Genomic DNA, 26,649 nt, shown 5'->3' with positions numbered 1-26,649 from the left:
TTGATCAGATCTTCCCTCAGCCTTCTCTTCTCCAGACTCAAAAGACCCAAGTCCCTCAGCCTCTCCTCGCAAGGGAGATGCTCCAGGCCCCTCATCATCTCTGTAGCCCTCTGCTGTCCCCTCTCCAGCAGCTCCCTGTCCTTCTGGAACTGGGGAGTCCAGAACTGGTCCCAGTGCTCCAGATGGGGCCTCCCCAGGGCAGAGCAGAGGGGCAGGATGACCTCCCTCCACCTGTTGGTCACACTCTTCCTGATGCCCCCCAGGATGCCATTGGCCTTCTTGGCCCCAAGAGCTTGGCCAAGAGCTGGCTCATGGTCATCCTGTTGTCCACCAGGATTCCCAGGTCTTTCTCCTCAGAGCTGCTCTCCAGCAGGTCCCCCCCAACCTGTCCTGGTGCAGGGGGTTATTCCTCCCCAGGTGCAGCACCCTACACTTGCCCTTGTTGAACTTCACCAGGTTCCTCTCTGCCCAACTCTCCAGCCTGTCCAGGTCTTGATATGACTCTGGTTCTCCTTTCAGCAGGGGCCATGCTCACACATGCCCCAGCAGGTTAGCCTCGCAATTCCAGGGGCAGGGAAAGAGCTGGCTCGGGCAGCAGGATGAGAGAGAGTGGCCCTGGACCTGCCTGCTCAATCTGTGCATCTGTGTGCTGCTTCTCCTTTGATACACTCGTGGTTTTTTCCCTGGTGTATTTGAATTCCTGCATGATGGATGATCTGAGTTGCTTTGACTTGCAGCAAAAGGGGAGAGACTATGGGTTGGAAGAACATAGCATTAGAGCTGTTTCTGCTTTTGGAGAGAAATGGGAGGAAAACCAGGAACAGCTAGGATGAAAGTATTATATGACTCCCAAATAAACAGGACCACTTAAGACTACTCACATCCAAGCTGTCATGATAGACTCTTACATCCAAGCTGTCATGATATATAGACTCTTACATCTCCCTCCCATACGTGGTGATTTCTGATACTGTGCCTGAAGAGTACAGGCTCATTTTACAAGTCTAAAATCAAAACAAGAGGTGATTCAAACAATAAGATTACAGAAACAACCTCAACTGAGTGTGCACCGTCCGAAGGGATGTGCTGTTTAGCCAGGGCTCCCTGCCACCTGACACACGGAGGACTGTTTTGGTTAAAACAGCCCATTTCAAATATATTCAAATAGGCTAGAGTTACTGGAAAAAAAAGGGAAAACCCTATCCCCCAAAGGGGTTTTTCTACTTTTGTCTGTGTACAAACCGCACAACAGCCCGTCCAGCCGGGAACCCTGTTAGACATACAGTGACTAGAAAGGAATTCACCATCAGCTTTTGCCAGCATGTGATGTAAAGCATCTATCTCTGCAAAAAGTAAACAAAATTATGTTGGTTTAGTTGGATGGTTGGACTTGATGATCCCAAGGGTCTCTTCCAACCTGAATGATTCTATGATTCTATGTAGGTGGGTGTCTACTGTGTCCCTCTATCAACTCACAGTGCTCGAAATCACAGCATCTAAGAGAAAATATAATAGAAAGGTATTGGGTAAAATAGCAGCAACCACATTTCAGGTTGTTACCCCTGTGGACCGAAGGAGCAAACGGACCTTACCCACCCCGCTGGTGGATTCATCAGGAACAGACTTACCCAAACCGTGTCACATAATGTACACAAATTCCTGTCATCTCCCACACAGCAAACCAAAGCCTCTCTCCCAAAATGTGAAAATGGTCCCAGAAAAGATGACGCATCTCTAAAACCTTCTTTGGACACCCTTACTGAAGGGACAATTCTTTTTGGCAGGCTGCAGTGTTCAAGTTACCCCCAGAAAAGGCTCAGCTGTGCAGTTAAGTCCAGTGCACTGAATTGTACTGCCAGATTCAGACTTCTTCCTGAAGGGAGGTACAGAAATGAACTGAAAATTATACGTTCTGTCTGCACGTTATTTACAGCTTTTGTTGACTTTACAGATTACTCTCAGATCATTAAAAATGCCGACACCACAACAACTCACACTCCAGTCTCCGCTGCGGTCCTCCATCCCTTGTCAGTAGACTTCTGTGAAATCAGGGAAAGCCTATCACCTCTTCTTCTGTATGTGGTGTTGAGCTGAGCAGAAATATCACTAAATAAGGCCTCCCAAATCACTCAAGTGACTCTAACTGTGGCAACAGGTCTGTGACACGCAGAATACTGACATTATCCAGCCAACATAAAAATATTGAGGTTATAATCCTGAATCATTACAAGAACATATTGTCTGTGGGCTTTATGAGTGGTTAACCCCATGCTAGTCACAGGGGCTGAAATCCCCTGTCTTCTGCAGTCTCTTTGCTTCCTTAAAGCACAAAGAGGAGCTTTTCTCCTGCTTCAAAGCAACAGATCATGTATCTGGCCATGCGCTCCTCAAGGCATCCATCCATCTTAATCACGGTCGATTGCTTAAAACCAGAATTAAAGATAAGTGGGTAGAAGGAGACATATGCAACATTAAGGCTGATTTCACTTTCCTCCTTTGTCCTGTGCAAGACAGAGGCTGAGTGGCAGGTGACATACAGGTCACACGAAATAGCTGCACTGAATACAAGGGATTTGGGCCACTTGATGATTCAGCTCTTACAGAGCTCAGCTTAACAGAGTTGAGCCCACCTCACACCACCAGCACTGCAGCAGAACTTTTGGGAGTCCAGGGACTGCCCTAGGGTCTACATGCTGGGCTGTGTCCACCCCTTTGAACAGCACCTCCCAGCACCATTCCCAGTTCACACTCCCTGGGAAGCCCTGGGCTACAGACGGGAGGAGGACTTACCTGAATGAGAAGCTCAACATGAGCCAGCAGCGCACACTGGCAGCCCAGAGAGCCAACCCCATCCTGGGCTGCATCAAGAGAAGTGTGGCCAGCAGGTCACGGGAGGTGATTCTGCCCCTCTGCTCTGTGCTCGTGAGACCCCACCTGGAGCTCTGTGTCCAGCTCTGGAGTCCTCAGCACAGGAAGGACATGGACCTGTTGGAACGGGTCCAGAGGAGGGCCACGAAGATGCTCAGAGGGCTGGAGCACCTCTGCTGTGAGGACAGGCTGAGAGAGCTGGGGTTGTTCAGCCTGGAGAAGAGAAGGCTCCAAGGAGACCTTATAGCAGCCTTCCAATATCTGAAGGGGCTACAGGAGAGCTGGGGAGGGACTCTTTGTCAGGGAGTGCAGTGACAGGACACGGGGGAACGGTTTTAAATTGGAAGAGGGGAGATTTAGATGAGATACCAGAAAGAAAATCTTTGCTGTGGGGGTGGTGAGACACTGGAACAGGCTGCCCAGAGAAGCTGTGGCTGCCCCATCCCTGGAGGGGTTCAAGGCCAGGCTGGATGGGGCTTGGAGCAACCTGGTCTGGTGGGAGGTGTCCCTGCCCAGGGCAGGGGGGTTGGGACTCAATGATCTTTGAGGTCCCTTCCAACCCAAACCACTCTATGATTCTATGAAACACTTCTGCAGGAGCCCTGGTGCTGCCCAGGCAGCCTCGCAGCCATCAGCCATGGTCAGGAAAGCTCGGCTGTACCTTCAGGAGAGGGACTGACGGGTGTTGTGCCGCAGCAAAAGGGGGCCAGCTTCCGGGGGGGGGCAGCTGGCACACTGGGCTCTCCCAATGGCCACGCTCAGGAACAAGCCAGCTCTCCCCTGCATGCCTTGGCAAGCAGAGAGGCAGAAAGGCCAACCAAGAATGAGCACCAGATTGAGGACATACCCTCAGAGCCCCCCAGAAACATGCCATCCTGCTCAGACGGAGGTTCCCCAGTGGCTTCCCTAGGCCACGACCACGAGCTCCATCCTCTTGCCCTCTCTATCCCCATGCCAGCCCCTGCAGTGATCAGGGTGGCTTACACCCACACAACACTCCTGTTTTTCGGCTTTGCAGAGGAGGAATCACAACAGCAGGAATTTTCCTAATATAAATCACAGAATCACAGAATCTTCTAGGTTGGAAGGGACCTTAAAGATCATCTTGTCCAACCGTCAACCTAACTGACAAAAATAGACACCCACACAACAAACAAGGAGCATCATCACTAGACCAGACCTCCCAGCACTACATCAACCCATCTTTTGAACACCTCCAGGGATGGGGCCTCAACCACCTCCCTGGGCAGCCCATTCCAATGCCTGAGAACCCTTTCAGTGAAAAAATGTTTCCTAATATCCAGCCTGAACCTCCCCTGGGGCAACTTGAGGCCATTTCCTCTTGTCCTGTCGCCTGTGACTTGAGAGAAGAGACCGACCCCCACCTCTCTACACCCTCCTTTCAGGGAGTTGGAGAGAGCAAAATCCCGAGGGCTGAAACATCCCCAGGAACAAATCAAATTACTCAGGAACTTGGTGGCCAGAGCAGAAACAAATCCCGTCAGACAAAGGCAGGATACAGCACTATCAGATTTCGGTGGTTCTTTACAGAAATTAGGGGGCCTGAAAATATTTCTCGGCCACTAATTCCCAGTGTATAAATAGCCAAGATGACAAATATTTGCCACGTAGAGACAGGTCTCAAGCTCTCCTTTGCAGAATAAACTATGAACACAAACCAAAAATCAGACCGTAAACCATTGTATTTTACATTAATTATGCACAGCTACAGTAACTACATGAGAAGAGAGCCACTACTGACCTACCTGGCTCATTTTTAGGGAGCCAGGAGAGTGAATATCTGCATGAAACGCACAAGGACTTCGCTGTGGAGCAAAGCAGCTCAGTTAATAGCAATTTCCCTTTATACCGAAAATTCCTTAAGGGAGTTTTCCTAAGGTCTCCTAAGTAATAAAGAGTGAAAAACACAGATTGCAGAAAAAGGGGAAAAAAAGAAAAGCACATGAGAAGTATCAATAAACAACCTGAAATCCAAACAGTCAATGATACCGTTCTTTTTTAATTTAATGGGGTACTTAATGCACAAGGAGGAAGCTGCTGAAATAGCCAGATTAGTTTTCTGCATGTTTTAGTGAGCTAACTCTGCAACCAGGTTGACTTACCAAAGCAAAATCACACCCACAAGGAAACTGCAGCATTTCAAACTGAACCTATAGACTGAAGACTGTGCTACCTGGGTATCTTGGTTTCACACACGATCACAGACCACCACAGGTGCCAGAGACTCTGAATTCAGAGCCCAAGTGACCATCTTGTTGATGAGGAGTTAATAAACTGCTTTTCCTCCCCTCAAACTGTGCTGCAAGGCTGGCAGAATCATAGAATCATTCAGGTTGGAAAAGACCCTTGGGATCATCGAGTCCAACCATCTACCCTACTCCACAAAGTTCTCCCCTACACCACATCCCCCAACCCCGCATCTAAACGACTCATCTCAACAAGCCTGGGAGAAGGCTGCGTTGGAGAGCGGCGGAGGAGGTTGTCAGCAGCCACTGATGATGGATTTGAAGGAGGCACAGCAAGCTGGCAGCATCCCCACCTCCCCAAGATGCCCAGGCATCTCCATGGGACTGTCCTTGCCAGGAGGCCAAGACAGCCCCAGCACTGACTGCACACAGATGGCTGCCTGCCAAAGGAGAAATGCTTGAGGGATAAGGAAGATGGAGCTAGAAAAGGGCTGAGTGAGGACTCGCTAGCCACGAGTGTGGGGATGGAGCACACAGGGTTGCCAGGCAGGTAGGGCCAACGTCTAAGAGAGCACGGCAGTTCCACCAACAGTACAACAGCCTGAGCTCCAAAGCCACCTGACAAGAGGTTGTGTCATACTAATACCAAAGTAAAAGAAAGGGGAAAAAATAGAAAAGAAAAAAAAAATAAAAAGAAAAAAGAAAAAAAAAAGTGGAATGAAGACTTCAGGAGGAAAAAAGGGAAAGAGCAAAAGCTAACACAGCAGAAAAAGCTGTCTGGAGAGACCCAGGGTGAGAGAGGAAACAGAGCAGCCAACGAAGGGATCTGTGAAAGTCAGTGGGTTTAAGCCTGGTTATTTCTGGCATTGTGAAAAGCAAGCTAGAGCTGTGCAGCTCACAGTTCTACACTAAAGCCAGAAGAGGGAGGGGAGGAAGATCCTTTCAAGCCACTTTCCGATTGCTCAACTCAGTTTTGCTTCTCTCACGGGCCTGAGGCAGCACGGAGCGTTGGCTTCACTGCAGGTACCTCTGTGCCTTCTAGATACTGTGGCACCACATGGCAAGGGGGTCCACAGGTCTGCAGGGCCCTCTTGGGCCTTTACTCCTGCTTCTGCTACGGTAAAAAATGTTTTTTAGTGAATTTACTCAGAAAAAAAAAAGCAGAATTATCTGTCCTAGTCCCTAGGATGGCGTGGGAACACTGCACGCCATTCCTGCTGCTCCCCCAAGAAATAACTAGCTTGGCCTGGAGAGGTGTTAGAGCCCCAAGTTTCCATGGTTTTAGAGGATTTCAGCTGGTTATGGTTTGCTTTGAATGACTGTCTGCTCAAAGCCATGACTACAGGATCTTTAGCTTTCAGTGAATTTCACTGAATTTTTTAGAGTTGGAAGGGACCATAGAGATCATCTAGTCCAACTCCCCTGCTGAAGCAGGATTGCCTAGAGCTTGTCAGAGCATCTTACTCAGGAGCATCCAGGCGGGGCTTGAAAATCTCCAGAGAAGGGGACTCCACACCCTCCCTGGGCAGCCTCTGCCAGGGCTCTGCCCCCCTCACCGTGAAGAAGTTTTTTCTCATATTTGAGTGGAACCTCTTATGTTCCAACTTGTGCCCGTTGCCCCTCGTCCTCTCACTGGGAACCACTGAAAAGAGTCTGGCTCCCTCCTCCTTCAACCCTCCCTTGAGATACTTGTCAGCATTGATAAGGTCTCTCCTCCGCCTTCTCTTCTCCAGACTAAAGAGCCCCAGCTCTCTTAGCTTTTCTTTGTAAGGGAGACGCTCCAATCCTTGAATCATCTTTGTTGCCCTACACTGGACTCTCTCCAGCAGTTCCCTGTCCCTCTTGAACTGGGGAGCCCAGAACTGGACGCAGGATTCCAGTTGTGGCCTCCCCAGTGCAGAGCAGAGGGGGAGAATGACTTCCCTTGACTTGCTGGCCACACTCTTCCCTACGCAGCCCAGGATCCCATTGGCCTCTTGGCCACAAGAGCACACTGCTTGCTCATTGTCATTTTACTGTCCACCAGGACCCCTAGATCTTTCTCTTCAGTAGTTGCCTCTAGCAGGTCTACCCCTAACCTGTATTGGTGCCTGACATTCTTCTTCCCCAGGTGCTTTGCTTAAGCCCACTTTTCTCCCATTTATCTGAACGTGCTGGCTTCAGGACAATTCCCTACAAACCACAGCCTCTGGATCTCCTTTTACACTAATGGTCACGGCCGTGCCCACAGCCATCCTGGGCTGTGCCCGTCACAGCTGGAAGGGTGCTCACAGCTGTGCAGAAAGGAGTTAGTTCTGATCTCTTCACCCCAACAGCCGGACCCTGGAGCACAGCCAGCCAGGCTGCAATGCTGCCCAAAGTCCTCTGCCATGGCCAGAGCTCTACCCCAACACCTACAGCATCCCAGAGTGGTATGGGGTTGGAAGGGACCTCTGGAGAACATCCAGGGAGAGGGAGAGGATGCAGGAGAGACGAGATAGATGAGGTTAAGCTACTCTGCAACCGGGGAGCCGGCGGGTTGCTAGGCTTCCAAGTACTCCGTGCCTGCGCACAGATGCTATTTATGGGAACATGCCAGAATCAATAAGCAGAAGATTTTTATTCAACATCCTTATTAATGACCTGAAACAAAGGCAAACAGCGTATTAATTACAACTGCGGATGATGCTAAATTTGGAGCAGCAGCGAGAGAGCTAAGAAACACAAAAGGATCCAGGCAGGAACAGGGAAAGTAAAGCACAAAATAAAGATCTGTCTGGATAGAAAAAACAAAGCCATACAAGGAGAGGGTGAGGGAAGTGGGCATGTTGAGTTTGGAGAAGAGGAGGCTGAGGGGAGACCTCCTTGCCCTCTCCAGCTCCCTGACAGGAGGGTGGAGAGAGGTGGGGGTTGGCCTCTTCTCCCAAGGGAATCATGAGAGGAGCAGAGGAAATGGTCTGAAGTTGGGGCAGGGGAGGTTTAGATGAGATCTGAGGAAGAATGACTTTCCTGAGAGGGTGGTCAGGCCCTGGAAGGGCCTGCCCAGGGAGGTGGTGGAGTCACCATCCCTGGAGGGATTTCAGAAATGTGTAGATGGGGCACTTCAGGGCATACTCTAGTGCCCGAGATTGTTGGGTTGTGTCTGTTTGTGGTTTGTTTGTGTGGTGGGTCTTTCTGTTTGTTGGTTGTTTTTTTGGGTTTTTTTGGTGGTTGGACTCGATCTCAAAGGTCCCTTCCAACCACGAGGATTCTGTGATTCTGTGTTTCAGTGTAGTTCAGGGGGCAGTAACTGCAGACGTGGATCTGTAACAAGGATGAGATGCTTGGGGAAGCAGGAGCCTGCAAGGAGGATCACCAACAGCTCATAAAATATTCTCAGCGTGCAGTACGATAAGGCAGCAAGACATCAGTGTGATTTTGAGCAGCAGGCACAGAGGTACCATCTCCTTGTCGGTGAGAAGCAATGGGAACTATCCCAGGCAAATCATTTAAATATGGGTGGGACGGGAGATCAGCAGCATAAAACATCTGAGCTGTCTTTTACACAACAGCTCGTTATTCCCGTGGCTGGATTTCCAGAAAACCTTTACTACACCCAGTGCCAAATTCTTCTGAAAACCTGAGTGTCCAGGGGACTGACCTCTTAGGAAAACACAGGGAGATATTGCCAGAGTCTGTAGCTACTTCACAGGCATCAGGGAATCATCCCCTGCTCCAAGTGGTTGCTTAAATTGGAGCAGATCTCTCCACACCAAAATTTCAACTCTCTGTACGCTGAATATCAAAATTAGAACGTCTTTGGTTTCTGAAACTTGGGACCACATTAGAAACATGATATATATTTACTGCTTGTGCAGCAGATTCCAGATTGCATTTGACTTTTGCATGGTTTAAAAAAAAAAAAAAAAGAAACAACCAAACCAAGAAGCTCAACAGGTACCATGTTCCCTCTGCACATCTGAACAGGCAATGACTGGAGATTCTTCTTAGGCACAGATTACTAGGAGACATTGGTGCTGGATAGCATCTATCTACACATAACCAGTGTCAAACAGAACCTAGTTACACGGAGCAAGTCACAATTATTTCTGAGGGACAACACACCAGACATAAAAATTGCAGTGGTGAAGCAAAACCAACTGCACATTCACAATGGTGCTACTGTCAAGACACAAAAACATCTTTAAAATACAGAAGTGTCACACGACTCTTCCCCCTGGGTGGTGGCACGCAGAGCCTGGCACCGACTCACAACCAGTGCCTGCTATCCCTGCCTGTGCAATGGTGGTGAGAAGAAGAGAGGAGAGAAGAGCAGGGGTTGGAGGAGGGAAGGGAATCACCATTGCCAGTCCCACTGCTGGCATCTCTCTCGTTCGTGGTGAAAAACCTCACAGTCCCTTGCAGAAGTAAGGGACCTGGATACTACATTCAACCATAGCAAGGTGACTACTTTGAACCTGGAGAGCCATCACCCTCACAGGTTGGCCTAGGTGAGTTGTACCAAACACAGATCCCACCACAGCCCCCTTTTCCAAAAAGGCTTTGTGACTTGCCAAGTTTTGTGAACAATTGAGCCTTTTTTGAATGTTAAAAAATGCAACAGATGTTTTTCTGGTCCTGATGCAGCAAATCACTGAGTCAGTTTTAAGTCAAGTGATTGCAAATCTTAGGTTAGCCAGCATGGGAATTACAGAATCTTCATGGTTGGAAAGGACCTCTGAGATCACCAAGTCCAACCACACACACACACAAAAGACCCCCACAATCTCGGGCACTAGAGCATGCCCTCAAGTGCCACGGCTACACGCTTCTGAAATCCCTCCAGGGATGGTGACTCCACCACCTCCCTGGGCAGGCCCTTCCAGGGCCTGAACACCCTCTCAGCAAAGTCATTCTTCCTCAGATCTCATCTAAACCTCCCCTGCCCCAGCCTCAGACCATTTCCTCTGCTCCTCTCACGATTCCCTTGGGAGAAGAGGCCAACCCCCACCTCTCTACACCCTCCTGTCAGGGAGCTGGAGAGGGCAAGGAGGTCTCCCCTCAGCCTCCTCTTCTCCAAACTCAACATGCCTACTTCCCTCAGCCTCTCCTCGTGTGACTTGTTCTCCAGACCCCTCCCCAGCTTGGTGGCTCCCCTCTGGACACGCTCCAGCCCCTCAATGTCCTTCTTGTGGTGAGGGGCCCAGAACTGAACCCAGCCCTGGAGGTGAGGCCTCACCAGTGCCCAGTCCAGAGGCACCATCACTGCCCTGCTCCTGCTGGCCACGCTGCTCCTGACACAGGCCAGGATGCTGGTGGCCTTCTTGGCCACCTGGGCACACTGCTGGCTCCTGTTCAGCCGGCTGTCCACCAACACCCCCAGGGCCTTTTCTGCCAGGCAGCTCCAGCCACTCTGCCCCCAGCCTGGAGCGCTGCAGGGGGTTGGTGGGACCCAAGGGCAGGACCTGACACTTCAATGTACCACATGAAGTGCCAGGAAGCAGGGCAGGAACTCCCAGACCACCTCTGTCCCACCAGTACTGACGAGGGGGAAAAACACGTTGTGGAACATGCTGGCCACTCCAAACAAGCCAGATGACATGCCTTACAGACACTGAACAGTGGCTCACCTAGCCCAATGCTTTTTCCCAACAAGGGTAAGAGAACTTGCTATTCAGAGGAGACAAAGTAAAAAAAAAAAAATTAAAAAGGGGAAAAAAACCAACCCAGCCCAGTTCCCGCTGTGCTAGCAGTGCCTGCACACTGGTGGGCTTCAAGATGTGGCCTTTTGCACAGAGTACATGGGAAGTAATTACCAAGGCTGAAGGCCACCCCAAAATTGCTACCACACTTGCGCTTACCAGCAGGGTGACTGATCTTGGATCACGCCAGCCACCAAGGGTCAGGGCCTTGGTCTTACATCTCATTCTGAGGATGTCAGCCCCATTTACTCCTGCACCGGTGCAAAGCCCAGTGCAGAGAGCTCAGAACAAGCTGCAGAAGCATCACTGTCTTCTAGGACTGGCCACTATCACTGTAGGCCTAACACAGATTTTGGCAGCGAAATGAGAAATAGGGTAGAAGGAATCTGTATACTCCAGCCACAAAACCAAGCCACACCAGCCACACCAAGAGGTTTGAACCTCTTGTTGGACTCCCATCTGATTCCTGGTTGTGTTGTCTTCCTCCCAAGCTCTGTGCCTCTACCGATGGCTGCTTCCTGCCAGCCCCCTGATGCAAAGCCCCGCTCACAACCAACCTGCAGCCTTATTGTACGTATGTTCCTTGAGTGATGCCTTCAACTTTTCAGTTGCCATCATGGAAAATCCTTAGCTCTCCTACTACCATCATCCTGAGGACAGCTTCAGAAGCATACAGCACCCTGGTTCTGCTGGAGGTCTCACTGCTGGGCAAGGACACTCCTGACACTGCTTAACCTACAAGATCTGACGTGTTCTCAGCACCAGGTGGGAGTGCTTGAAGTTATATTCAGCAGAGGCTTATACATTTCTGCACACACACCCCGCGTCCCATTGATACAGGAAGGAGTAGTTTCTTAAGAAGATGTGAATTCTAGTGACACTAATGGCCGAGATAGCACATCTTTTGGGGAAGAAAAATGAACAGACACAAGGGCTGTCCTTCACCTGTGGACATCTGTTACCTCTTCAAAAACAGGGCAGCTGAAAACAACTGATCTTAAAAATGTTGTTGCATGGTGAAGACATCTTGTGACAGGACACTGTTTGATGGAAATACTCTCTCCACAGCTGGAGTAGACAGTAAAATCTCAGGCAAATCTCTGTATAAAAGCCTGGCAAGAAATTTTCATCTCAGCACATGCCATTTTTTTTTAACCCTATATATAAAGGGATCTGACAACTTGACTTATTTTTATAAATAACTATTTCAGAATTAAAAATAACAGGGATGGACATGCAACATTTGTCCATTTCCACAACAGCATTTTACCTCTGCTTATTCGGCCAGATCAAATTTTTTCCTAGAGAATTTTAATAACTGAATGCATAAAACCCAAAGTCTCCCATCAGGCTACAAGAACTGCATGAGAAATATACACAGCGAGGTGCTCAAGCACCCAGCGAGCGTGGCAAAGCTGACTGATCCCCATAAATATGTAACACTTGCATATCTTACGGTTAGGATTTTTTCCCTTTCTAAAAATTAAGTTACATCTACATATCCTGCATCTGCCTTCTCTTCCTCGCTTGTGGGTTTTTGCTGCTATTCAGTAGCAGATTTAAGACTAATGAACCACATCAGCTAATCTGACCAAACCAGCATTTCCAGTAGTGTTGAGTGGTGCCTAACTCCATTCACACCGAAATGTCCACTTCAGTAGCTGCACCGTGCTTGGCCTCTTTTGAACACCTCAGAGATCTTCCACTACACACACAGACAGCAGTAGAAGATTCTCTCCTAATTCAACATCAGGGCTGAGACCAGAAACGCACCCAGTAACTTCATGGCATCTGGTACCACAACCCTTCTTTGTGCTATCATTAGATAACACCAAGTTTTGGGATGCATTTTCTTAAAATGTGGTGTTTGCCCTCAGAAAGGAAAGTTTTCCTATGTCAAATTAGACCAACACTTAGTCTATCCAAACAACTCATTTAAAAACACTGTTTGATGTCACACACTGCACTACTGGGAGGGCCAGGGTCAACACGCAGCATTATTAGATCTAGATTAGATATCAAGCCTCAAGGAGTCATCTCTACTTCTGCAACCCTCCAAGGCAACCTTGGAGATCTCTTCCTCCACAGCAAAGCGACATGTAGAGCAGTAACACTGCTTAGCACTTAATCCACATCATTCTACCAAAAAAGTCTCATTTCCTCACCTGGAACTACTGCCTCTCTGCTCTGCACTGGTGAAGCCCCAACTGGAATCCTGTGTCCAGTTCTGGGCTCCCCAGTTCAAGAGGGATAGGGAACTGCTGGAGAGAGTCCAGCGAAGGGCAACAAAGTCGATGGAGTGATTGGAGCATCTCCCTAATGAGGAAAGGCTGAGAGAGCTGGGACTCTTCAGCCTGGAGAAGAGAAGGCTGAGGGGAGACCTTATTAATGCTGACAAGGATCTAACGGGAGGGTTGAAGGAGGATGGAGCCGGACTCTTTTCAGTGGTTCCCAGTGACAGGATGAGGGGCAACGGGCACAAGCTGGACCATGGGAAGTTCCACTCCAATCTGAGGGAGAACTTCTTTGGGGTGAGGGTGGCAGAGCCCTGGAAGAGGCTGCCCAGGGAGGGTGTGGAGTCCCCTTCTCTGGAGATCTTCAAGCCCCGCCTGGATGCTCCTGAGGGATGTGCTCTGGGCAGCCCTGCTTTGGCAGAGGAGTGGGACTGGATGGTCTCTAGAGGTCCCCTCCAACTCTGACAATTCCGTGATTTACTATGGAGGGAGAAATTTTCTACCTTAGCCCCTAAATTGCTGCCAAGAAGAAAAGGCTGAATTAGTGCTCCAGCGCTGGGGTCTCTGGGAAGGCAACACTTCTCTGCTGGCAGACGGAATCGATCGACCAACCCGTTCACTGGGGTCACTCAGCCCTGCTAACTCCCAGGGGCTGGCAGCGAGAGCACCTGGGGCTGGATCCAAGCTGGCAGCTGAGAACTAAAAAGCAGCGTTGCAGTAGCACCCATTCCCCGAGCCGCCCACTGTGCAGTTCCTGCCACCTCTCAGGGGCAGCCACACACTCCTGAGAAAAATCAAACATCTGAAATCTCAGGCCCGGAAGTGGGTTCTCATCTAAAATTAGATCTACACATTCTCCGAGACACTCTAAATTGAACCAAGAGAGAAAGAGATGAGAGGAAGCACATCAAAGGCAAAGGGGAAGCAGAGTTTTAAGAGCTGCAGAGAAGATGAGTCCACACGAGGCCCTTTTCCTGCCCCTTTGTACTTGCAGGGGAGGAGCTCCACGAGAAGTCATCTTCTGTCCTATCCTCTTGGCCCTGCCATCACCAGCTCAGGAAATCCAGGCTGTCTCTGCCTGAATGCACATGCCTGCGTATGCATTTTCAGGAACGTTCCCCAGAGCCAGCCCTTTTGGCTGAGCATACAAAAGACTATTCCAGTTGGAATGGCAGAAACGTTCGCATTGACAACCGCTGCCAACGTGACACAAATAAAGCCAACAGAGCAATGGAAATTGCGGTCGACAGCAAGTATTCCAGCGAACGCTTCAATTCCCCTAGGAAGCAAATACAGATTCCCTGAACACACCAGCAACTGAAGATTGCCTTAAGATGCCAAATAGCTTAAATATATTTTTAGATCAAAAGAGAAGGTTGGAAGATGCTCCGGTTCCTGTGAAATTTTTAATGCTTATGTGTAGCCTCTCTCAGCTCAGCTAAATCCTGTGTCATCGCAAAAAGCACGGGCAGGCTTCGCTTCTCTCCCAGTGACCTCACCGCTGGCCTCAATCCGCACGCTGGTTAGGGCTCTGGTGGTTTTTTAAGTGTTCTATAAATGCCAAGAAAGAATTAATGCCGATTTTGCTCTTTTTTTTTTCAAGGACGAAGCAAAGAAAATGTGTGGTTAAGCGTGGTGCTCCAGAGCCCTGCACCAGCAGGCGGCTCTGCCTTAAGGAAGAAGGACTGGCTATTCAGCATCCCTGCCCACCACCGGCCAAAGCGTGTCCTGTATGTAGCTGGGCACCTGGCAGGAGAATGGCTTCAATCCAGCTGCCCATGTTGTGCATGTTGGCAAGACCACCCCAAGCACAGAGCCAGGGACCAGCAGCTTCTCAGCTATCAGAAACAAAGACATAGCCTGCTACGTACTCGTGGTACTCAATGGCTCAAAGTCCAGATGGAAACCAGTCACAAGTGGTGTTCCTCAAGGGTCCGTGCTGGGGCCGGTGCTGTTTAACATTTTTATCAATGATATAGACAGGGAGATTAAAGGCACCATCAGCAAGTTTGCGGATGATACCAAGCTGTGTGGTGTTGTCGATACACCAGAGGGACGGGATGTCATCCAAAAGGACCTGGACAGGCTGGAGAGGTGGGCCCAGGTGAACCTCATGAGGTTCAACAAGAGCAAATGCAAGGTTGTGCACCTGGGCTGGAACAATCCTCACCATCAGTACAGACTGGGGGGTGAGGTACCAGGAAGCAGCCCTGAGGAAAGGGACTTGGGGGTGCTGGTGGACAAGAAGCTGGACATGAGCAGGCAGTGGGCACTTGCAGCCCACAAGGCCAATCCCATCCTGGGCTGCATCAAAAGAAGCGTTGCCAGCAGGTCCAGAGAGGTGATTCTTCTGCTTTACTCTGCTCTGGTGAGACCTCACCTGGAGTATTGTGTGCAGGTCTGGAGCCCTCAATATAAGAAGGACATGGACCTGATGGAGAGGGTCCAGAGGAGGGCCACGAGGATGATCAGGAGGATGGAGCAGCTCTGCTACGAGGACAGGCTGAGGGAGCTGGGGTTGTTCAGCCTGGAGAAGAGGAGGCTCCAGGGAGACCTAAGAGCAGCCTTCCAGTACCTGAAGGGGCCTACAGGAAGGCTGGGGAGAGCCTGTTTACAAAGGCCTGCAGTGACAGGACGAGGGGCAATGGCTTCAAGCTGGAGGGGAACAGATTTAGACTGGAGATGAGGAGGGGGTTCTTCACTGTGAGGGTGGTGGAGCACTGGAACAGGTTGCCCAGGGAGGTGGTTGAGGCCCCTTCCCTGGAGATATTCAAGGAGAGGCTCGATGAGGCCCTGGGCAACCTGGTCTGGTTGGGAGTGTCCCTGCTGACTGCAGGGAGGTCGGACTAGATGGCCTTTGGAGGTCCCTTCCGGCCTGGGCAATTCTATGATTCTATGATTCTATGATTTGGGCAAACTGAAAGCTTCCACCTTTTAGGATCTGCAGGCACGTGGCACAGGAAAGGAGCAGGGCTCAGCAGGGAACTGATCCTCTTCTGAACTGTCCCAGTTCCCCTCTGAACAGGATCCATTGCACAGAACAGACCCCGCTCCAACCTTGTGGCCTCCCAGCCCAGCCAGTAGGTGCCGGAGCCAAGCTCTAATGGTTTTGACTTCTCAGGACCTCAGACTCTAGGTGATGTTGCTGTCCCTCCACATCACTGCATCTTGCCCAGATGCTTTGTGTCTGCTTCGCTTGTATGCTGTCAACTCCTGCACCTTTTCCTTCCCTTTCCAAAAACCAAACAGAAAGGGGCGAAAAACCTGTTGCAAAAACTGATCTCTCCCAGTTTTCTCTCCTTGTGGCAGTTTGAGCCTCAGAGTTGGGCTGCGAGTGCTCCTCCTCATTAAAATTAGAAGGCACAAGCTTCTTGCATCCAGCCAAACATGCAGCAGGCAGATCAGTTACCTAGAGCATCAGCTTAGAGGACAGTGCCAGGGGAGAGGAAGACACGTTTTAGTGATTTTTTTTTGTCAGTGTTAGGCTGATGGTTGGACTCAATGATCCAAAAGATCCCTTCCAACCTAGACAATTCTATAATTCTATGACACCTTTGTCTCAAGCACAGCGGGCAGGGTGATGTGGTCTGCTCTCCGGGGGCACTCACCTGATGATTGCTCCCTGAATGACTACTCACTGCACCCCTCCAGCCCAAACAGTCCTAACCCAGCCCAGCTCTGCTCCTGCAGAGGGCTCTGGCACAGGGAGAAGGCCCACACACCAGGTCTCTGCCTCCACCCACCCAGCAAGATGTTTTTCATAGTTTTTTCCCCCCCTCTCTCTTCCTCACCACCACATGCATATACACTGCATAAGGAGGCTGGCTTTCATCTGCCTGCTGAATAGTGGCCAGACCGTTTTCAGCCAGCTCAAGCACACAAGTCTATCCCTCTGCATCAAAGAGAGGAGCCCAAGCCAACGGAAAACAAGGAGAGCCTTGCTATGGCTCCTGTGAGGAGGTCTGGCCTCACTGCAGCCAAGTCCAGCCAACTGCAGCAGAGCAACTCAGGCTGAAAAGGATCATCTACGACCACCATTACAACTGATTGCTTCAGTTAGCTATAAAGGTCCTATTTTTCACACCTACAGCCAAACACACTCTGAAAAGAAGTTATAACCTCATGGTGCTGGCCAAAAAGAAAGAAAGATAGAAAGAAAAAAGGCAAACCCTCTTTTTATACCCTCAATCCTCTATAAAATATGGAGTTTCTGACATTTTCACAAGACATGCTGCCATTTCCAACCAGTGCTGGTACCCAAAACCCATACATTTCCCTTCTCCAGGCCCCTGGTAGTGGCCCTGCCTAAAAGATCACCCAAAGAAAGGAACAGGCACCAAGCGAGAGCCCAGGACTGCTCTCCCTCCACCCCATGTGCTGCCAGGGCCCAGAGAACCTATTTCTAGTCTTTCCCACCACGGCAGCACTTCTCTACACAAGCTGCAGCCCTCCTGCATCCCAACTCCTCCCACTCCATTTATGAGGAACATGAAATAAGCCTCAGAAACACCTTGTCTCATCCCAGCTTTCAGCTTCTCTCCAAGCTTTCAAGTGGCCAGGAGGGCAGAGCGAGCTTGTAAGTCCACCCCAGCGTCCTGGACTGCAGCAACTGCTGGTTAGAGGAGCACAAACCCCTTCCAGGTGCCGCCTTCTGAAATGCCACCTACAGGCCTGGGCAGAAGTCCCTTCACAGATCCAGCTGTGTGGCCACGATAGGAGACATCCTGTGAACTACTCCAGATGCAGAGGGGAGGGTAAGAGCAGCCAAACACTGCAAACCCTTCCACTGACACAGTGGGATTCCATGGGAGTAGAAGGCATTCCAGTGAGGCTGGGTTGGGGAGGATATGAAACACCCAAAAATACAAACTCAGCCAAAGGGCCAGCCAAAGAAAGAGTCCAGTCAAGAATCACAGAATCATAGAATCGTCTCGGATGGAAGGGACCTTTAAGATCATCTAGTCCAACCATCAACCTAACTCTGATAAAAAAACCCAAAAAAACCCCATAAAATAACCACCCCCACATCACTAAACCACATCTATAAGCACCTGTCTTTTGAGCACCTCCAGGGATGGTGCCTCAACCCCTTCCCTGGGCAGCCCATTCCAAGGCGTAATAACCCTTTCCGTGTAAACATTTTTCCCAGTCTCCAACCTGAACCTCCCCTGGGGCAACTTGAGGCCATTTCCTCTTGTCCCGTCACCTGTGACTTGAGAAAAGAGACCGACCCCCCCCTGGCTACACCCTCCTTTCAGGGAGTTGGAGAGAGCAAGAAGGTCTCCCCTCAGCCTCCTCTTCTCCAGGCTGAACACCCCCAGCTCCCTCAGCCTCTCCTCACCAGACTTGTTCTCCAGACCCCTCACCAGCTCCGTTGCCCTTCCCTGGACCCGCTCCAGCACCTCAATGTCTTTTTTGTGGGAAGGGGCCCAAAACTGGACACAGCCCTCGAGGGGAGGCCTCACCAGTGCCTGAGTAGAGGGAGACCATCACCTCCCGAGTCCCACTCCCCACGCTGTTCCTGACACAGGCCAGGATGCTGGTGGCCTTCTTGCCCACCTGGGCACACTGCTGGCTCCTGTTCAGCCGGCTGTCCACCAACACCCCCAGGGCCTTTTCTGCCAGGCAGCTCCAGCCACTCTGCCCCCAGCCTGGAGCGCTGCAGGGGGTTGGTGGGACCCAAGGGCAGGACTTGGTACTTGGCCCTATTGAACCTCATCCCATTGTCCTCAGCCCCCAAATGGGGAAGAGCTCCCCCATTTGCCAATGACAGCTTATTTTATTCTGAACCACTCAGAACGTTATCTGAGAAGCCAATGACCAAAAATGAGTCGAGAAAGATCCTCACCTCAACCTCCCTCCAGAAATCCCCGTCGTCCTCATGCTGAGGTCCCTGCACAAGAGGGATGGCACGCAGGATTCCTGACACCAGCACCTGAGAAACAGCCCTCCCCTCTTTCACATCAGCCTTGCTTTCCTTCGCACAATCATCGTTAATGTTTCAGCTCTCCAGTGGGGCAGCACATTTTATTGTTAGCCTACATGGTAAAAATAAAATCTGATTGCAAGAAACTGCTTGGCTTCATCAGTGTTAATTACAAGTGCAACTGTAATGCAGGGAAGGAAAGCGGAGTGGCAGTGACAAGGAGACATACTAAGTTCTGGTCGGTGAGCCGGCATTTTCCAGCCCAGCCCTCCCAGGGAAGAGGCTTTTGCCTCCTTGAGAGCAGTGGCAGCAACCCCAAACAAGAAGGTCTGCAGGGGTCACACAGCTCAGCCTGGTGGCATCTCCTGGAGAAGAGGCATCTGATTTGCTCCCAGCCCCTTGAGACCTTCTCTGACGCCGACACAACTCTGACTAATGCATTCCCTCTACTTGGAGCAAAGTCCATCCCGACTCATCCATGGAAACTCCTCAGAACCTGTATACTGCCATCCCCACCTCCACATGTAACCAAAGACAAAAAGCTTGAGCCACAAATCTCTGTTGCCTCCCCAGAGCCCGTTTGCACCAGCTCAGGGCTGGAGAAGGCATCTCATGCTTCCAGAGCCCTTGGCTGGGCTTCTGTGTGTTGGACACAGCCAGATCTGGAGGTGCCAACTGACCTTTCCTGCTCCTTCCTTCACAGGGATGCTTCTCCCAACCTCCTGATGGCAGGGGGCAGGCTGGAAGCCAACAATCCCTGTCGAACTCGGTAGGAATAGAGACAGGGCTTTCTACCTTTGCTGGATCCAGCTCTCATCTCTGTCATCACTGCATAGATCAAAGGGAAAGAGTAGTTGAGGTTCTTCTCATTCTTCTGCCAAGGGGCTGGCAGTGCTTTGTGCCAGGTGAACAGCTCCACTACTCGCTCACCCATTCATCCTAACCAACTGCAAGAACTCTTTGGGAGTGCCTTGAACGTGCCTCCTGAGAACAACAGGACCAAAGGGCCATCACGCGCATCCAGGAGCACACATACACTCTGTGCCCACACAGACATTATATTTTTTTTTTTTTCCATTCCTTTATGTTCATCTGACACACAGCACACAAAACAGAGCACCGCCAACGCACTGGGATGAAATCAAGACGGGGAACAAAAATACGTACTTACAGCTGAACATCATGAAGTCCACAGACAAGACCTTAAAGAATCATTTTCAGCAACAGTTAAAATAACTGAGGAGTGAACACCGGGGAAGGGAAAACTTCTGACAGGCAGGAGTGTCCTTTCCAGTAGAGCATCTCGGAGTGGGATCTGGAACAGGCCCAGGACCACTCACGTCTGTGCATTGCTAGCTGGAGGGTGTTCTTCCCAGCTCTACAGGGGACACAGAGCTCAGACAGCTCCCAGATACAAAAGGTCAGGGAACAGCATGTTAGAGCCACCCCCAGCTCTGGAGAACTTGCCATTTTTGAGGAGAGAAGAACTGTTTGAGAAAAGAATCACAGAATCTTCATGGTTGGAAAGGACCTCTGAGATCACCGAGTCCAACCACTCACACACACAAAAGACCCCCACAATCTCAGGCACTAGAGCATGCCCTCAAGTGCCACGGCTACACGCTTCTGAAATCCCTCCAGGGATGGTGACTCCACCACCTCCCTGGGCAGGCCCTTCCAGGGCCTGACCACCCTCTCAGCAAAGTCATTCTTCCTCAGATCTCATCTAAACCTCCCCTGCCCCAACTTCAGACCATTTCCTCTGCTCCTCTCATGATTCCCTTGGGAGAAGAGGCCAACCCCCACCTCTCTACACCCTCCTTTCAGGGAGCTGGAGAGGGCAAGGAGGTCTTCCCTCAGCCTCCTCTTCTCCCAACTCAACATGCCCACTTCCCTCAGCCTCTCCTTGTAGGACTTGTTCTCCAGACCCCTCCCCAGCTTGGTGGCTCTCCTCTGGACACGCTCCAGCAAGACTCTGTTCCCATCAGAGATGATGGGAGTTCAGTTCTTGATACTAGGGACGAAGGAACAAGCCAAGAACTTGACTATTGAGAGAGGCAGCTGTAAAACAACGCTTTCAAATGGGGCAGGGGAGGAAAAGTCACTCTAAGAGATAAGCAGGGCTACTCCCTGGTTCTCATGTGCACTTCAGAGTAGTAATTTCAGTTCAGAAGGTCCATCTCTTCTCCCCTCATCTAGTGGAGCAGCTGCTACCTTGAACTGCTGAAGGCAGGGCAAGCCAGGGGCTGGATGGCACAGAAACCTCCCAGAGCTGCTCACAGCCAGGGCTATTCTGTGAGCTGGCAGGCAGGAGGTTTCTCCTGGGAGTAAGGCAATGTAAGGTCCTTCTGTTCATTAAGGCCCTCCCACCAGGGTGGCTGCAGTCACCTCTGGAGAGGTATCTAAGAGGAAAGCATTTGCTACCTGTTATCTGACTGAAAACCTTGCCTACAGAAATGACATGAGCATAATCGCTTTGCAGGACCCAGAGGGTGCTCCTGCCAGAGCAGCAGCAGGAGTAACAGTAAGAGAAGCTTTTATCAAATGTCTCCATTTCATGTCTGTGAAATGGAGACAATAATTCCATTCTCCTTTATTTGCAGAGGTCTCAGAGGCCTCAAGTGGAACTTCCTGGGAGCTAGGATTTTTTTTTATTTTGAGCTGGCCTGACGTGCAGAGTTTCTAATGGTGTGTGTAGCAATGGTTAATGACTGATAACCCATGAGCCAGCAGATGGCACTCAAGAATATGCAAGACTTCTTCTGAGATGTGCAAGACCAACAAAACTTGCATCTGCAGTGCCCAACATCTGCCTCACCACACAGAGATGCTACCAGAGGCGACGATCTCAGTGGTGCCCTTCAGGCACCTGGCTAACTCAAAAGTGCTAAGACCACAATGGCTTTAATCTCTCTTAAGGAGGGGATCCAGGCAGCAGGATTTGGATTCAGACCCGTGTCTGGGAGCATCACCACTCCTCCGTCTGTGCTTCCAGCCAGCCCTTCAGCGCAGGGGAAAGCTGTGGGTAAGCATGGCACGGCGCCCACCGCCGCTGAACACCATCAATCTGGCACTCTCAAGAGCGCTACAACCCCTCAGAAACACCACTAAAATATCCAGCAACAAGCCCTCCCCTCCCCTGTGAGCATCACTAGAGCAAGGCCACACTCCCTCCTCCCTGGTCCCAGGCTCTGGCAAGGTGTACCAGTGTGTGAACTGGCATCCGCGGGGCCGTCGGGCAGCTTTGTGAAACACTGACACAGGGCTGCTGGGTGGCAATGCCGGCGCTGGGTTTCAAAGCTGTGAGTACAGCTCTACTCGGCAGCCGGAAAGAAAAAAGGTTTCCAAGCAGGTAAACAAGCTTCATCTTTCGTGAGGTTTTTCCTATTTCCTCTACTCTGCCCTACTCTATTTCTGCTCTGCCCTGGGGAGGCCCCATCTGGAGCACTGGGACCAGTTCTGGGCTCCCCAGTTCCAGAAGGACAGGGAACTGCTGGAGAGGGGACAGCAGAGGCTACAAAGGTGATGAGGGGCCTGGAGCATCTCTCTTGCGAGGAGAGGCTGAGGGACTTGGGTCTTTTGAGTCTGGAGAAGAGAAGGCTGAGGGGGGATCTGATCAATGCTTAGAAATACTTCAAGGGTGGGTGTCAGGAGGATGGGGCTGGTCTTTTTCAGTGGTGCCCAGGGACAGGACAAGAGGAAATGGACACAAACTTGAATGTAAGAAGCTCCACCTAAAGATGAGGAGGAACTTCTTTGCTGTGAGGGTGGCAGAGCCCTGGCAGAGGCTGCCCAGGGAGGGGGGGGAGTCTCCTTCTCTGGAGACATTCCAAACCCCCCCTGGACACATTCTGCTGTGGGTGGCCCTGCTCTGGCAGGGGGTTGGACTAGATGATCTCCAGAGGTCCCATGGGGACAGCCCAGGGCTGCTTGATGCCTCACACGTATCTGCTGCCTCTCAGGCCAAGACAGTTCCCAGCTCATGGAAAATTTTGACAAGAGTAATTTTATTGGTTTTGTTCAGCTTGGACTGAAACGAAATTCCACGGAGGCACTGGGATGGCCCCAAAAGCCTACGTTTTAACCAGTTTAGCTGTACGTCCTTTGAAAGATAACCCAATTCCTGGTTCCCCCCTCTGGGTGAGGTGGCTGCACCACTCGGAATGCTGCCTGGGATCCCTTGCAGAAGCCTGTCTCCGTGCGGAGTGCCGGAAGCTGTAACACAGGCCTCAAGCTGTTAGTGCTGGAAGGGATGGGAACAGCGGAGCACAGATAATCCTGGGTAAACAACCAGAGCTGAGCCTTCACTTGGCAGCATTTTTCCATTGTCTATTATGCACGGCTGGATGAATGTCAATAAATTACCAATGGAAATGAGCCCCGCTGAGCAGTCAGTTTGGCCTCAACAGCTGTTTTCTAGGTAGCGCAGTGGCATTTCAGCTCTGCTTAGCCAGCAGCGGTGAATCAGGGATCACCAACTGCCTCCAGGGGTGGGGAAGGAAGAAAGCAAACCCTGCACAGATGGAGGAAAGCCCCCAAGTCCTACCAGGCTGAGAGCCCACCGAGAGGAGGAGGATGTCTCAGGGGAGGAGAAAGTAAAAAAACACCAAGCAGGGAGCGGTGAGTCACGGGAAGCTGCTCACCTCCTGCCGGGGACCACAGAGGTCACATCATCACCTCTGAGCCATGCTCCACACACTCGCTCCTACAGCTTACCCATGGGGAGCAGTGGTGGGGAACATGGGACAGAGCAATGCAAGGGCTTGCCTAAGATCACTGGGAAGCTTCCCAAGCTTGGGAAGAAAAAGAAAACCATGGATGGATGCAACGAGGGCTGCAGCTCCTCCATCCACACCTTTCAGCGTACACACATCTCTGCATCACCCGACAGTACAACCCCACCTGCCACCCACCTTCTCCACCACACCACCTTACCTGCCACCCACCTTCTCTACCACACCACCTCACCTGCCACCCACCTTCTCCACCATACCACCTCACCTGCCACCCACCTTCTCCACCATACCACCTCACCTGCCACCCACCTTCTCCACCATACCACCTCACCTGCCACCCACCTTCTCCACCATACCACCTCACCTGCCACCCACCTTCTCCACCATACCACCTCACCTGCCACCCACCTTCTCTGCCTCACAACCTCACCTGCCACCCACCTTCTCCACCACACCACCTCACCTGCCACCCACCTTCTCTGCCTCACAACCTCACCTGCCACCCACCTTCTCCACCGCACAACCCCACCTGCCACCCACCTTCTCCACCGTGCCACAGCTCTGCCCACAAAAAGGCAGTCTCACAACCGGTCTGCTCAGGGAAGGAGATGTGAAAAACCGAGGAGGGCAAGGGACACATCTGATCAACATGTCTTCTTCCAGCACATCTGTACTGGTTGGCTCCTTCCAGAGCGAAGTGAGGTGGGTTTGTTAACTGAAGCAACAGCAACCCTGCTTTTGCCCACCCTGAAGGAGTCTCTCAGAGGGACCTTCGACACAGGTCTCCAGCACGACGGCAAGCTACTTTTGTCTGACATATTCTGCAGGAGATCCCATATTTTCACCACCTCTGAAGGCAACAGACCCCACAGCCAGCTGTGAGAGCAGCACAGGGTGGCCAGCAGGCCAGGAGAGCTGGCAGCCAACGCGCCCACTCCCTGCTGCGGAGCTCCTGTAAAAACCACCCGGTGACCTCCCATAAAAACTTTGTGGTCTGCTTTAGGGTGGCCGTTAAAAATAACGACGTCGAGAAATGGGAGGCTCCTGCTTTCAGAAAGAAAGGCATTGTGTTGCAAAGCTGTTGAGACTTGTTTATTATTTAGCATCTGTTTAATTTCAACTAGGAAAATATACCTGAGAGGATGGAGGGCTAAAATCGGTAATTCAATCCTTCAGCCCCAGCCTTAGGGAGCTTTGTAATTAAGACACAGTGAAATCAGAGAGATGATTTCAACTTCTCTTCTTGGAAAGGCAAAACAGATAAAAAGAAAGCCCACCTGCCCACACACTACAGGACATAAAAGGGCTGACAGCAGCCCACAGGCTGTGTGTTCTGGCCATGCAGCTCCCGCAGGCTCTCCTGGTCTCCCCAGCCACCAAGCCACAGCCAAAGTAAACTATGAAATAAGCCTGAACGCAATCAGGAATAGGGAGGGGAGCAGAGCAGCGCTCACAGAAGGGAACTAAGCAAAACACAACCACCCCCTAAACCTTTTCTGGTCACGAGTGAGCCAGGTAACAGTTTGTGCAAACCAGGCAGCCAGTCAAATGCCAGGTCCCCACCAGGGACCCAGAACCAGTTTCCCAATTAAGAACTTGTCACAGGGCAGTAATTGACTGTGGGGTTCATTTCCCAGCTGCAAACAGCAACGGTGGCTATTCCTAAGGGTGCAAGACGGACTGAGTATCAAAAGCTGAACAACAGATTTAGGAACCCCTCAAACAGAAGAAATAAACCTGATCTATAAAGCATTTGTCTGGGGCTTTTTGAGAGTCACCTCAACACTCCTGATGGCAACCTAACAACCCAAATCCCCCGTCTGTGAGCCCCCCCTCTGCAGCGATCCTTCTTTCTTCTATTTCTATAAAGGAGTCCCAGGCCATGACATTCTCCGTTCACTCAGAAGCTCCCTGAAGCAGGTCTTCTGCCCAAGGAAACTGCACCAGCTGTAAGCAGCATTCCAAGTTTTTTCATCCTCTTGGCCACCCACATTTACATGACTCAAGGCACAATTCCACCCGGTGAAGGATGACGCCGACATCCACCACCCATGAGTCCCATAAACCCAGAGAAACCCGGCACGGTGCTGCAGTGCTTTGACCTAGCTCTTCTCCGAGCACCATTCTTTTGGGGAGAAGAAGGGACCCCACCGTAGGGTGGAAGCAAAGACACTGTATGTCATATTCTTCTTCGCAAACCCAATCCTCAGCTTCTCACAGCCAGCCAGGAGGCAGACGCAGCGAGCCACCTCACCCGGGACACCAAGAGCTGGGCTCATTTTCTCTTTGCCAGCGCCTTACGGCTCTTCCTCGACTTTTAAATCTTCCCTAAGGAGAAGGTGGATCACCTTCCCTGAGAAACAAAGGACAGGGCGATTTTCTACTCCCAACCCGAGCGGAAAGACCAGACCTGGGGGTTCATCACAGAGGAAGCAGCAAAGGGAAGACAAACGCGTTCTCTATCGGACTTTTTTTTTTTTTTTTTTTTTTTTCGGTTTGATTGTTTGTTTTCAATGGAAATAAACCTGCTAAACGTTAACGGGAGGGAGAGCACCTCCTGTTTCTACAGCAACCCAGGGCCCGGCGCGGCGCTGGCGGCGGCACCCGGGGGGGAACAAAAGCGACGGAGGCCGCCGGGCAGCGCGGGGCTGTGGGCCACTCGCCACCCCCGGCCCGGCCACTCGCCACCCCGAGGCCCATCACTAGCCACCCACCCCAAACGCAGCGAGGCGACCGCGCCAATAAATAAAGGCGGACAAACCCCCATTGAAGAGGAGGCGGCTCTCCCGCCCCGCCGCCGGCCCCCTCGGGAAGCCCCAGCCTCTTCCCCCACCCCGTCCTCCGCCCCACCTGTGGCGCGGCCCCGCACTCACCCCAGAGCAGGGTGAGGAGCTGCGCCCGCGGCACCAGGCTGAGGGCGTAGACGGCGCCCAGGTGCAGCAGCCCCATCAGCACCACGTTGCGCCAGACGATGGCCTGCCCGCGGCCCGCCGCCGAGCCCGCCTCGCCGCTCGCCGC

The 26,649-nt window shown here is 51.3% G+C and overlaps 1 protein-coding gene across 1 annotated transcript in view; it reads right to left on the bottom strand.

Annotated features, from left to right (window-relative positions):
• The window catches only part of SCD5 (stearoyl-CoA desaturase 5), a 37,630-nt gene extending 10,987 nt beyond the window's left edge, over window positions 1–26,643 (bottom strand). Inside the window, exon 1 of the mRNA XM_014950112.1 lies at window positions 26,505–26,643. Coding sequence (XP_014805598.1) covers window positions 26,505–26,580 — 76 coding nt within the window. The 5' untranslated portion in view covers window positions 26,581–26,643. The remainder of the gene's footprint in view (window positions 1–26,504) is intronic.
• Window positions 26,644–26,649: the final 6 nt, after the last annotated feature.

Source organism: Calidris pugnax, unplaced genomic scaffold (genome assembly GCF_001431845.1).
Source record: "Calidris pugnax isolate Ruff unplaced genomic scaffold, ASM143184v1 scaffold42, whole genome shotgun sequence".
In the NCBI taxonomy this organism is placed as follows: domain Eukaryota; kingdom Metazoa; phylum Chordata; class Aves; order Charadriiformes; family Scolopacidae; genus Calidris; species Calidris pugnax.
This window is presented reverse-complemented; position numbering and strand designations above follow the sequence as displayed.